We start from the raw sequence: 14,032 nt of genomic DNA on the forward strand, positions 1-14,032 counted from the left end.
TAAACCTTGCTATATATGCTGCAATACAATTGAGAAAACAAATATAAAATAGACACTTCTTTATTTAACGGAACCTTAAATAACAGTAATAAAGTAATACAGTAATAAAGCTCCTAATCAGTTTGGTTGTGTGCTGCTGTAAAAAGATTTTAAAAGTTGACCATGCAAATTCAAGTTAAATATTGATATTCGCTGGCTGATTTCTGCTTGTATACTAATTTAAAGATTCTGCTCCTAAATTAAAATTCTACAAATATACTTATATTTGAAAATCCAATAGTTTGCAAAGGAGATGAAAGACAGTAAAGCAGTAAAAACAGATGCATCATAAGTAAACCTGCAGATGATGAGACTGATAAAGCACTCTGAAGCCCAAACTTATAAAGGGGAAAAAACGACCGCAAAAAGCCACTTAATGTGCGTCTTCAATACGGCTGTACTCGGCGGCAAAATAATGACCTATTTTATAAGACTAATTAGGTAAAGCAGGCGATTACGCAATCAAACAATTTAAATACCCCTCACTGCAATTAGCAGTGGAGAATTACACACCTCTCACAATAAATAGCAAGTTTGGGTCAACCCTGTGTGTGTACGCTACACATTCCAAAAGAAAATGAATGGCACACAAAGACTGCAGCCTGGTACTAGTCATGGTGATGAGGATGCTCTGAAGCAAAAACTGAAAATAACCAATATGGAAGTGGAGATTCTGTTACTCTTCATGAAGATGTGTTACAAGCTCGAAGTACATCACCAGGACAAAGGAATAAAATATGGAATGTGTGGTGGAGTTTGTAATCTAGGTTGCTTATACGCATCATCCAGTTACTGTGCTTCACATGTTAGTTCAACTTCTTATTTCGTATAGAATAATTCCAGGTGTACAGACTTTTCAAACTTCAGAAACAATAAGTTGTATTTATTTACATCCATGGCAGTCAAACGGGTGGAAAATCCTTCCATTGTACAGCAATATGTTCAACAACAATAACTCCATACAGCTTCATACGAACAGTCTTCGGTTTAACTACGACTTATATCTTCTTAAATTCTTATGCAGTTAAAACTCCTATTTCTTATGTATGTCTGTATTTCTGACTCTCTATGATTTTATCTGTATTGAATTATATCTGTATGGTCTATAATATAGCTACATTATTCAGATGTGCCTACAACCAGCTGTACTGTATTTGCTCTAGCTACAAACTAACTGCATCATCTGTCCCTCTGTCTTTTTTTTTTTTTTTTTTACCATTTTCTTTCAAACTTGAATTTAACAATACTGCCTGAACCAGTATTATTAAATACCAGAATGCCATATTACAAAACATAAATTCTGTAGGCATTACTAAAATAACGGTGGAGGATGAGCCCTCATTGTATTGCATGTATACGAGACGTTTTCTTTAGTGCGCCTCGGAATATCGTTCCATCTTTTCTTAATCTCCTCCACCTTTCTTGTAATAATGCCTGCACTCTAGAAGTAAAGGCTGTCGTTAGAACCTTGCTTTGCAGCTGTGGGGAGACCTTTTTAAGTGCTTTTAAGAACCTTTTATAACATGCATTATATATTCTGTATTTGCAGACTTTATTTTCTGTCATGTAAGCTATGAAACATATATTGAAAATTGGAGTTTGCAAAACAATACGGTATTATAAACCGCAAATGTTTCTTTGTCCTTGAAAATGATGTCTCCTTGCTGCAGACAAGTCTCTCACATCACCTTGCCTTTTATATAGCCTACTGTCTGACTGCGGCAAATTAACACCTGCTTTGCAAAATCCCCTTCCAATTTTAGCGGTTTCGTTCAGAAACGCCCCAGAATTACATATGCATATTACAGAATTACATATGCATCAAGGGCTAACGTGCACAGAGACATTGCCCCCACAGATCACATCTTAATTGTGTGTTTATGCCATTGCTTATGTTTTATAAATCCCATCCAAGAATTCAGAACCCTCAGCACCCGTTTTACGGTCTTAAAACATGCGCAGTCCTTTTATAAATCTGGGCCTGAGTGGCATACTTGTCATGGAGAAGGTAAAATTACTGTACCAACAAATGTATCCCTTCAGGTGAGACAGATTTCAAAGCAAGTGCAACTGTACTAGGAACATTTTTGTTTTTCGAGCCAAAAAATCTTTTACAGTTAAGTTTAGCATTTTCCCACTTTATAGTATGATTTTAAACCTTTCAAACCATAACAATGAGTATTTCATTACTGTGCTGTATCCTTGTATTATTCACCAAATTAAGGCTGTAGATAGCAGGTATATATATATCCGTTCCCAAGGTGTTCATAACTCTGAGGTCCAACTGTATTTCTAGTATTTGTTCATTGCTGGAACATTTGATACTCATTTCACATAAGCATAAGAAACAGAATGAGTAATTTCAATGTAATGTATAGTTGCTGTGATTCACAGTCAAGATAGATTTTTGCAAGCATCTTTTATTTAATTAGAGCCATTCATCTGCCTATATAAACTTTATGTATATAAATCAAATATTAAGTGTTATATACATATTAAACAACATACAAATTTAACGATTTATCTTGAAGATTATTTTTATATGCCACACACCTCCAACCAGACAAATTTCAAACGACATATACAGGGGAACAAATGAATTCAAGTAATGACATATTAGTTGAAAAGATTACTTTCTACTTTTCACCATGTATATCTGTACATCAAAATTCTCTTTCATGCATGTATAAATGAGTCATTTCATTTGGGAACTGAGCTGGTTAGTGTACCCGCCTCTTATATCTTATTATCGGGTTATTTGGAGTGTGAATCATGGTTGTGTAGTTTACTGAGGGAAAGTACCCGTCCACAAGATCAAATTCATACAAACGCAGCATTGTGGACCAAATTGTCTTGATTTGTACATAGGCAAAGTTCTCACCAATACAACGATGGCGACCTAGAATAAAGAAACAGGAAGTGTGGTTATATTTACTTTCTTGAATTTAATCTTTAAAATTCAAACTACTTATTGTACTTTCTAATTCACATCTTGGCACTAACTTACCAGCCCCAAATGGTATGTATGCAAACTTCTCTCCTGCTGCTGGGTTGTCATGTAGGTAGCGATCAGGGTTGAAATCCAATCTCTGGAGCCAGGTGTCTTGCAGTCTGTGGTTAACAGTAGGAGACACGCACACTTGATGACCGGGAGGGATTGTGTAACCTGCGGCCTTCTGCAAGAAGAGAACCAAACAGAACTGATGAGAAAGACACAGGCTGTTTAAAATGACACAATAACAAAAGTTTAGGGATATCGCTGGCGAAAAAAGTATTCCCCAGAGACCAATTAAACTTGAGAGGTAGGAACAGGATGGTATGGATTCTACTGTTTTAGGGATCCTGTCATAGCATGGCTATAGGTGACTGCAACAGCACCCCCTATGACATAAAGGTGTTTAATCCAAAGGGTTATTCCAGTATTAAAACAAGCTCCAGCTTCACCTTTTATTTCTTTCAATCTAAAATTTCCCCAGTAAGGAATGTATTTCATAGTGCCATTCAATGCCAAGTCAGCTGAATGATTGCAAAGGTTGCTAAAGTTTTTATAGTTCTTCTGTTGTGAGGCAGCTCCATCACTGAAGTAAACAAGTTTAACATCTTCAGAGAAGAAGGAAGCTTCTGGTATGAACTACACTGTATGTTGCTATTTCCTGTAACTACTGAAGTTAACAAATTATTTTTTGATACCAGTGTTATGCCAGTAACAACGAACCCAGGTTTGCTCTTTTGCATAAAGGTCTTGATAAATCTGGCCCAATCAGTTGCTTGTACTTGCATATGAGTATATAAAAAGGGACATGAAAAATAAATGTAATATTTCCCCAGTCAGTACTAATACTGTATCTTTTCTGTGAATCCAAATAAATGGCTGCAGAATAAAACTGTCTTTGTAAATTATTATAACCACCAAGTGAAAGGTCTGTAGCAAGTCTGTGAATGAAAAAGCAGAGGAGGGGGCAGGGTGGGTTCCTTTAAACGCACTTGAGGAGTCCTTGCCATTCTCATCATGGTCATGATGGGGGGGCGAAGTCTTAATGTTTCTTTTAAGCAGCGATCCAGTAAGGTTAGATCCTTAATCTGTAGAAAAAAAGCAGAGTTTTGTTTCTGTTTAGGGCACTGTCAAAACCTTTAAGGTTGTAAGATGCTCAAGAAGGGTTTCATTTTAACAAGGCTGACTGTTTTATTCAAGGCATCGGTACATTTGCTGTCTCAGATTACTGATGATTAACATGGTTAGACACACCAAGAGGAAACTCAGTAAAATGAAGAGCACACCTGGTCATACTCGAGTGGTGACAGCTCTTCCCCACACACTGCTTTCTGTTCTGCGTAGCAGCTATCCTGCAGAGGCTTGTCTTTGGCCAGGAAGAAGCCCAGCCAAGCACTCGTAGTGGAGGAGGTGTGCTGGCCAGCCAGCAGCAGCCCAATCAGCATTCCAGCAATCTCATCATCATTCAGAGGCCTCCCATCTCTGTAAAGACACCAGAAGAGATTAGTAGCCTACTACCCTCACAACAGGCATGGCTCTGGATTCATTGATAGGCAAAGCATTGTGGAAAATCGTACAGTCCCTTTCTACACTATATTAGTGCCAAGTTTAGAATAAAAAAATATGATTAATTCAGAGACAAACATTTCCACTCTTGTTTGCAATGCTGAAAATCAGTTAGGGTTCACATATTTATATCACTGGGTGGGTGGCCTCCCCTCCCCATTTATAAAGAGTGAATGTTCCCTTGATATTCCCATTAAGAGGTATATGTGTGCCAACTGGTATTATATATAAAAACAATTACCAGATAACCCAATGGGTCTGGAGTAATTCAAAAAAGCTTCTCTGCTGCTTACTTGTAGGTAGCATCTATTAGAGTCTGCAGAATGTCATCCTCTTTCTCCTCGGTCTGTCTGCGCTTCTCAATAACCTTGTAAAATATGTTTTTGACCGCCAGGTGTGCTCTGTCCCTCCGCCTTAAAAGAAAGGTAAAAATAAAAATAAATGTATCTGTTTAAAAATTGGGATGCAGAATACTACCCAAACATTATACAATTATAATTTCAGCCATCGTTTTATCAATAAAAAAGACAACTGGAAGAGCACAAGAAAAATAAAATAAGTAGAACCTGAAATCAGTATTAGGCAGAACAATTATAACTTTTTTTTTTTTCCTGTTCCAAAAGTTGTGGTGAGCTCTGATAACCAAAAAGTAAGAAAACAAGTTGAAAAAGTTGACTAAATGTAACTGGACCCATGTCTTTGTTACCTGAAACTTGGCAGGGGAAGCCATCCTGGGAGAAGCCATGCAGCGTGAGAAAAGCCTCCATCCAAGTCTGCATACAGCTGAGCAACCTTCTCATCCAGCATGGCCCGGACCTCCTTACCGTGCAAACAGCGGCTAGCCGTCAGGATGATGAGCTCAGACAAGGCCTCGAATAGGTCTATAACAAAGAAACACCTCAGAATTAAAATCACACTGGTGAGATTCAATGCACAGACTTTGTGTAGGAACATCTCAGAATTAAAATCACACTGGTGAGACTCAATGCACAGACTTTGTGTAGGAACACCTCAGAATTAAAATCACACTGCTGAGACTCAATGCACAGACTTTGTTGTAATGTCCTGACGGCTGCTATTTAGTAGCATGCTTCTCAGTATGAACCTGGCTTCAAATCCAAAATCGGAAACCGTCCTTCTGTACTGTAAAACTGGGATGAAAAGAAGATTCTGCACCTCTCTCATCTAGGCAAACACTGAATACTGATAATCTGACAATAGTTCATCGGAATCAACTTCTCCACAACAATACGTCTGAGGTAACTCTTTTTGGCATATTCTTTCAAACTGGTTTGTTCAGTTGAAAGTACAGTGGAACTCTGTTTATCCATGCGGGGGGGAGGGCGCATAGGTCCACAGATGTGTGAAATCCGCAGATAAATGAGGTGTCATTGCGTGTGACTAGAATGCATGAATAAAATACAGAAACTAGTAATGTAAACCAAATTAGTGTTTACTGCAATACAATACATTACAAAGACAGAAGAATGTTTTTTCTTTTACTTTGACAGTACTCCTAGCAAAATCTTTTCAAAATGCAATACATCTCCAACCCCATTTCCCTAGCTTTTTCTGTTACTTAAAAAAAAAAAAAAAGATTAAACACTAATAAAAAATAAATATACTCCAAAAAGATAAAAAAATAAAATAGTACAAAGCTACCAGATCATAAGACATTCAGCTATTCAGCCCATCAGAGCTCACAATTGTCCTGTAAACTAAGTCGTGTGGCTAGCAACTAGAAATATCACAAGGTATTATTGCTAATTTATTCCACCCATTAATATTAAATAATGGTAGCTAAGTGTTGCTGGTTTTCTGGGATTTCAAACAAATCAATTCTATTAATTTTTGTAAAACTAAATAAACAAGCCTGCTGTGTAATTTAAACTTACAAGTCTTACATTTCAACAAAATACGTACCAACAGAACTATTTTTTTTTTTTTGTAACAGCTTTTTTTAAACAATTCACTGCTACAAGTTGTTCTTTTGAACCTTGACAAAGTCCATCATAGTCTCTTGTTTCAGTGAGGCAAAATATGTTTGCTGGGCTTCACTAAGTAACTGGCTCAGGAGAACTAATTTTACAGAATTTATTTGCTGTTCATACCACGAATCCTTGCATCTGTAGAGCTGCTGTCTTGGCGTCGACTCCACAGGTTAGCCTGACGTGTGTGTGTGTGTGTGTGTGTGTGTGTGTGTGTGTGTGTGTATTAAGTCTATATTGGCAATAATGTACTGTATTTCAGAGATAAAACTCGTCATGGAGCCGCGGATAAACAGGGTGCGGATAAATGAGGTTCTGCTGTACTTACTTTTTTCCCCGCTGTCCCCCCAGCGTTTAAAATAGTCCTTGGTTTCCTCTTCAATCATAGGAATGTGTTTTTTAAACTGGGAAATGTTCAATCCCGTCTTTAACATTTTTTTCTGCTCCAAAAAGATCTAAAAGGTAAGTGAAAAATGAGCATTCAAATCTCTAACATTTACTTCTAAAAAATATTTTTGCACCTATTCCCGCTAACAAGACACTGTACTTCAAAGCTGTATGCTACCTTAGTTTCCACAGACTCAAGTTTACAGCTCATTCTTGGTGGGACATACGGTTAATTTAACTAATTCAATCTACTGTAGTTTGTTGGCCCAGAGTGCCACATGTATAATGTGGGCTTGGTATCTGTCCATGGTGCTGATGTGTTTGGCTCTCTGTGAGAATAGTGCAGGGTTCCCAAAACAGGCAGAACTGCAACATCACAGCGGGTCCTACCTATCTCTATACACCAAGTTACTGACATTTTAATATGTTATTTCTACTCATGAGCTGGGAATTATATTTCACACAGAAAAAAATAATGCATTTTATTTTGATCTCATAATTCTGTAGGTTAATATCAAATAGAAATGCACTACTTGACTAAATAAATTAGAAAGCTGTGATAAAAAAAAAAAACAAGACAGAACAGGGACGCTTAGTTAGGAACTCACAAGAGGCACAGCAGTTGTACAGTCAAATCTGAAGGCCTGTCATTTTGTAGTGAATCTCTATTTGATCTGAACCCCTAGAATGAATGGATTAGCTATGTAAACATGTATTAAATACAACACTACAATTCTGTATTCTGTCTCTGCCTGTATAAATATCCACAAATGACAACATGCTGATACCTTCATCCACTTACTGGGTTAGGCACATCGTAAGCAACTCCTTTTCCAAAAACAGGTGTTGTAAGCCGGGAATACACATCTTCAGCATTTAATTCTTCATTTTTGCTGTTGAAAATCAATGTTGCTGCATCACTGCCTAATAGGTATGTAAAAGTGTTGCCCACCATTGTAAAACTGAAAACAGGCCCATACTGTAATAAAACAAATATATACATCACCTTTTAAGTAGATGTTATTACATAAATCAAATGTCATTATAGCCTCATCACTGATGGACTGTTTTATGATTTGGAAATGTTAAAGTCTTACCTTTTCATATGCATTTTCAAGAAATTCAATCGGACTCTTTCCAAATGCTATAGCATGACCGAGAAAAGGGATACTTGATGGGATATATGGCGGGTATTTCTGGATAAGAGGGGAAAAAATGGTGTTAAAGGTTATTTTGTGATTCTTTTGGCATCAAAATCACCTGTGACCTGAAGTTATGATAACTGCATACATCTTAGGGTGCCACGGGTGTGCCTACAGATCAACTGGTGAATGTAAACAAACCACTGCCAACAAGGTCTGCTTTCACATAAAGTATACAGAAGGAAATAGATTGAATTAACAAGCATCACCAGGAGTTAGCCTAAAACTGATAACGAGTTCATTGCAGTCATCAGCCGCATAGAATAACCACTGAGCAGAATGAGGCAATGAACAATTGAGTACAAACATTAAGTTACTTTTTTTTAGTATCCCATTAGGGTCTTAGCAAGTTGTTGTATTTAAAGCAGTAGAATATGGTAGCAACCAACTTGCTGCTAAAGTGTTTTGTCTGGAGCGCTGTATATATTGGCCAGCCAATGGTTTTAAACTGACACACAAGAAACAAAACAAAAAACAAACAGGAATGCACTCGCCTATTTTACAATGAACAGAAAACATTTACATTTATACATACCAATTCTTTGTCATGTGGCTGGAACTGTTTGAAAACTGCTTTTGAAAGATACCCCATGCTCAGGATAAAAGCGGTGGTAAAAAGGACCATAGATGTCAAATTCTCACCAACTTTTTCCACCGCATCTGTGAGGGAACTGCCAGCCTCGAAGAGCATCTTTACAATTCACAGGCTATTCCACAGCACCTAGTATTAAGAAAAATAACAAAATTCAATTGCAAATACACGATGTGTTCTACACAGTGTGTCTGCAGCGGGCAGCTTCACTTTTGCAGAAACAGCTGTACATACACTCAGAATCTCGCCACCCAAACACAAAAACTAATATACAGCCTCGCGGCGAATCACTCTATCTTTAAGCATGAATTAACAAAAAACAACTGTACTCTATCAGTAACGAGTAATTTACATTCGGTTACCTCTGTAAAACGACAGTGTGAAAGTGTCGGTCTAATCCAGTATCATTATAAATTTACTGTCAGGTGAGTCGGTGACCAGACTCGTTGATTGGGCGGCGTGATGATTATATGTCTGCAGCTCTGCGCTGTGATTGGTTAACAGTTCCTGAACTGATGTCTGACTATATGATGTCAGAGTGTGCTCGCCAGTAGTGGTGCTGTTGGTTTTTAGACAGCGCAGTATATAGACGCAGTGAGAATAGCGTCAGTAGAGTGTTAGTTTAGTGCAGGACAAGCGTAATAAACATCATTAATGTTAAGTAATAAACAGAGTTTGTACAGTACTGTCAGGGCCGGATTAAGGGACGTGGGGGCCTTACACTAACCCATATTTTGGGGGTCCCTATGCATATTATGGTGAATAGTGTTATTGGCATATTGGTTAAATCGGCCCTGAGATGGAGACAGAGTGTGAGCGGAGCGAGCCAATTGTACATGGAGCGGACATTTCGATATAATTTTATTTAACATCATGAAATCTAAGAAACCACAAAATGGTATCTCGAAAGTAGTGCAGTAGTAGTACAGTATTTTGTGTTAAATTAAGAAATGTCACCGCTTTCAATTTGTCGAAAACTACAAAACGATATGTACTTTCAATATGTCAACGTGACATTATTATAGGGCGAGATGAAAAACTTTTATCCATAGCTGTAATCCCCCATAAAATCTACTAAATAAAAACACTGGTTTGTTTTTCAACGTTTTTTGTCATCTATATGTAGTTGTATGAAATGAGCGATCTGCGTTTAGCAAAGAAACATACAATACGCTGCTGACAGCAAGTAGCCTACTACTAGTGTTAGAAAATATAGCCTTTTACAGTCAATTATTTAGTACAAATAGTGTTGAACTACAGAAATAATTTTAAAAAGGCAGGAAGGGTGTTTATCAGGCCTGATGTATAAACTACTGACTTGTTTGTCCTTGTATGAAATATGGTAGGGATTAGACACTTCAGCAATTGGCTGTGATTGGTTAATCCACCAACGGCAGCCAAATAAATTGCTCTGGATTCAATTTGCGCGTCACCGCGGGACTAGCGGTATCATTCTGCGTTTATCTGCCCAACACCACATGAAAGCAATGGAAGCCATTCAGGCGGCCATGTCTGTCCAGGGCTTAAAACGACAGATCTGAGTAGCCCAAATGTTCCACATATAAACTAAACGAATTCAGCTACATTGAATTGTATTAATGGATTAGATTTACATTAGCTGCAACAACTGATTTGGTTATAACATAAATCTGTGGTTTATATGCATCTAACCAAAGCATCAGCATTTTTTAATCAACAAAATGTGTTTATAAACTAGCAAAGCTTAACTTTCATGGTAAATGAAGAGGCTTACGGACATGAAACATTATTGTACAATGTATTGTTGTTACCTGTTAAGTCTACTATTGTCCACATATCTTTTTGACTTGTTGAACAAAGATGTAATTGATAACTGTGTAAATGTGTGCTGCGACATGTTTGCTACCACTTTCCCATACCGCACGAACCTTCCCCCCTGTGTACATGGATTAGTGTGGGTGGGTCATGTGACCAGTCCAGACCAGACCCAATGAAAACTATCATCTATGGTTGCTAAGGAATACAAAAATAAATCAATAAATAAACACTACTGGCACCAGAATTTAATGTTGCTGGCGCTATATATGTGGTACCCCAAATTTGCACCCATGAGCGTTTTGCTCACGTAACGGACATTCAATCTCAGGGCACGTGGCCCTAAGCAGCAGCCTCGCTTGCCTTGCCTTAAGGCAGGACATGTCTACGCCTAACTTGTTTTATAGTTAGCTCTAGAAATGTCTGACGGGGACGAAATATTCTGGGTTTACTGTAGGGTCGTTCTTTCCTCATCCCTTCCCTCTCGTGCTGCAGTCAAAGAATTGGATGTGCTTCGATATTCTCCATTGTAGATTACAGCTCAGTAGCTGTATCAGCAATCGCAGTTTAAATAAAACACGAGAAGGGGCATGTCTTACTTAGAGAGTGTATTTTGGTGTTTTGCAACTTTTGAAACTAAGGTTATTTGCTAAATACATTATGAATTTCTTAACAAGCTGTAATGCGAGTGTATTTAAAAAAAACCGCAACGCCTAAAATACCATTGCGCCACTGACTTATACAACTTTTGAAAGTTTACAACTTATCTGGAGTCGCAAAGGTTTATGACCTGTTTTTCCCTCTGCCCCTTTTGAAAATCTGGCTGTTACTGTACTGCGTATCATCTGAACAATAAAAGCAGTGTTTTTCTATCATTTTGTGTTTCCTAATCCTGCAATCAAGGTGTACATTGTTGCCATGGTTGCAGCTAAAGAGGAAAAAGCATGTCTCTAGGAAACGTTACACCCAAATGTGAAAATGAAATACACTAACTACATGTGCTGTAAGTAAACCTTAAACCTATGAATAATGAAAGGCATACTAGATCCGATCGCTGCTCAGTGAAATTGCCTGCATTGGATTTTGTGTTGGCAACCACAGGAAAATAAGAACACAAGAAAGTTTATGAATAAGAGGAGGCCATTCGGCCCATCTTGCTCGTTTGGTTGTTAGTAGCTTATTGATCCCAGAATCTCATCGAGCAGCTTCTTGAAGGATCCCAGGGTGTCAGCTTCAACAACATTACTGGGGAGTTGGTTCCAGTGTCCCACAATTTTCCCAAAGGGGCATTCTCTGTTCTGAATGCCCCTTTATCTAATCTCCATTTGTGACCCCTGGTCCTTGTTTCTTTTTTCAGGTCGAAAAATTCCCTTGGGTCGACATTGTCAATACCTTTTAGAATTGTAAATGCTTGAATCAGATCACCGCATTCAGGACTAAATAGATTAAATTCTTTTAGCCTGTCTGCATATGCCATGCCTTTTAAACCCGTAATAATTGTGGTCGCTCTTCTTTGCACTCTTTCTAGATCAGCAATATCCTTTTTGTAATGAGGTGACCAGAACTGAACACAATATTCTAGATGAGGTCTTACTAATGGATTGTAAAGTTTTAACATTACTTCCCTTGATTTAAATTCAACACTTTTCATTATATATCTGAGAATTTTGTTGGCCCTTTTTACAGCTTCTCCACACTGTCTAGATGAAGACATTTCTGAGTCAACATAAACTCCTAGGTCTTTTTCATAGATTCCTTCTTCAATTTCAGTATCTCCCATATGGTATTTATAATGCACATTTTTATTGCCTGCGTGCAGTACCTTACACTTTTCTCTATTAAATATCATTTGCCATGTATCTGCCCAGTTCTGAATGTTGTCTAGATCATTTTGAATGATCTTTGCTGCTGCAACGGTGTTTGCCACTCCTCCTATTTTTGTGTCGTCTGCAAGATTGCTTACTATACCAGAATCTAAGTCATTCATGTAGATTAGGAAGAGCAGAGGACCTAATACTGGTTACCTCGCTCCATTTTGAGGTTTCTCCTCTGATCAATACTTTCTGTTTTCTACATGTTAACCACTCCCTATTCCATGTGCATTCATTTCCTTGAATCCCTACTGCGTTCAGTTTGAGAATTAATCTTTTATGCAGGACTTTGTCAAAAGCTTTCTTGAAATCTAAATAAACCATGTCGTATGCTTTGCAATTATCCATTATTGATGTTGCATCCTCGAAAAAATCAAGCAGGTTAGTTATTACACGATCTCCCTTTCCTAAAACCATGCTGACTGTCTCCCAGGATACTATTACCATATAGGTAATTTTCCATTTTGGATCTTATTATAGTTTCCATAAATTTACATATAATAGAAGTCAGGCTTATTTGTCTGTAGTTAACTGGTTCGGTTTTGTCTCCCTTTTTGTGGATCGGTATTACATTAGCAATTCTCCAGCCTATCGGTACGACCCCTGTGTCAAGAGACTGTTACATGATCATTGGTTAGCGATTTGTAAATAACTTCTTTCATTTCTTTGAGTACTATTGGGAGGATCTCATCCAGCCCAGGGGATTTGTTCATTTTAAGAGCTCCTAGTCCCTTTAAAACTTCTGCCTCTGTTATACTAAAGTTACTTAAAACTGGATAGGAACAGGTCGACATGTGTGGCATGTTGTCCGTATCCTCCTTTGTAAAAACTTTTACCTCCTCCTTGAATGTTCTTTTGCTGTTATAATATTGGGAAAAACTTTTTGGAATTGGTTTTAGCCCCCTTAGCAAATGCTCATTTCTATCTCTGTCTTGGCCTTTCTAACTTCCTTTTTGACTTGCATTTGCAGTTCCAAGTACTCTTTCTGTGTACTTTGTTCTTCGTCCCTGTAACGTGCCTTTTTTCTAAATCAAGGCATGCCTCCCCTCTAGTCGGTGCCTTGACAAATTGCGTTAGGAAGCAGTCATTTTTCATTTCTACCATTTCAATTTCGTCTGTCGTTTTCCCATTTTATATGGGGGAAGTTGAAATAACCCATTAATATGGCTTCTCCTTTGCTGTACACATTTCTATTGTTATTGTATAACTGATTATTTTGCTCGGTGCCCGAATTTGGTGGTCTATAGCATGCCTCTATTATTATGCCCTTTGAATTTGTGTCCATTATTATTATTTGTTTATTTAGCAGACGCCTTTATCCAAAGCGACTTACAGAGACTAGGGTGTGTGAACTACGCATCAGCTGCAGAGTCACTTACAATTACGTCTCACCCAAAAGACGGAGCACAAGGAGGTTAAGTGACTTGCTCAGGGTCACACAATGAGTCAGTGGCTGAGGTGGGATTTGAACCGGGGACCTTCTGGTTACAAGCCCTTTTCTTTAACCACTGGACCTCACAGCCATTATTCTGACCCATATTTATTCTGCATTGTTTTTTTCTTCCAGATTTAATACCTGGGCTTCAAGACTATTTTTGCTG

The 14,032-nt window shown here is 37.9% G+C and overlaps 1 protein-coding gene across 2 annotated transcripts; it reads right to left on the bottom strand.

Annotated features, from left to right (window-relative positions):
• Window positions 1–2,443: 2,443 nt before the first annotated feature.
• Window positions 2,444–9,222, bottom strand: LOC117399525 (lanosterol 14-alpha demethylase). 2 transcript variants are annotated; one of them, XM_059022499.1, is made up of 11 exons: window positions 9,129–9,222; window positions 8,817–8,895; window positions 8,070–8,168; window positions 7,775–7,951; window positions 6,914–7,040; window positions 5,304–5,478; window positions 4,891–5,010; window positions 4,318–4,513; window positions 4,024–4,119; window positions 3,047–3,215; window positions 2,444–2,938 (listed from the first exon to the last, which is right to left on the bottom strand). In XM_059022499.1, the coding sequence occupies exons 2-11, from the start codon at window positions 8,832–8,834 to the stop codon at window positions 2,760–2,762; spliced, it is 1,356 nt and encodes a 451-aa protein (XP_058878482.1). In that variant the 5' UTR covers window positions 8,835–8,895; window positions 9,129–9,222; the 3' UTR covers window positions 2,444–2,759. The 2 variants fall into 2 exon arrangements, with proteins under 2 accessions (XP_058878482.1, XP_033854662.3); XM_033998771.3 differs by having other exon boundaries at window positions 8,710–8,895.
• Between the last annotated feature and the right edge of the window lie 4,810 nt (window positions 9,223–14,032).

Source organism: Acipenser ruthenus, chromosome 4, assembly GCF_902713425.1.
Source record: "Acipenser ruthenus chromosome 4, fAciRut3.2 maternal haplotype, whole genome shotgun sequence".
Classification (NCBI taxonomy): Eukaryota; Metazoa; Chordata; class Actinopteri; order Acipenseriformes; family Acipenseridae; genus Acipenser; species Acipenser ruthenus.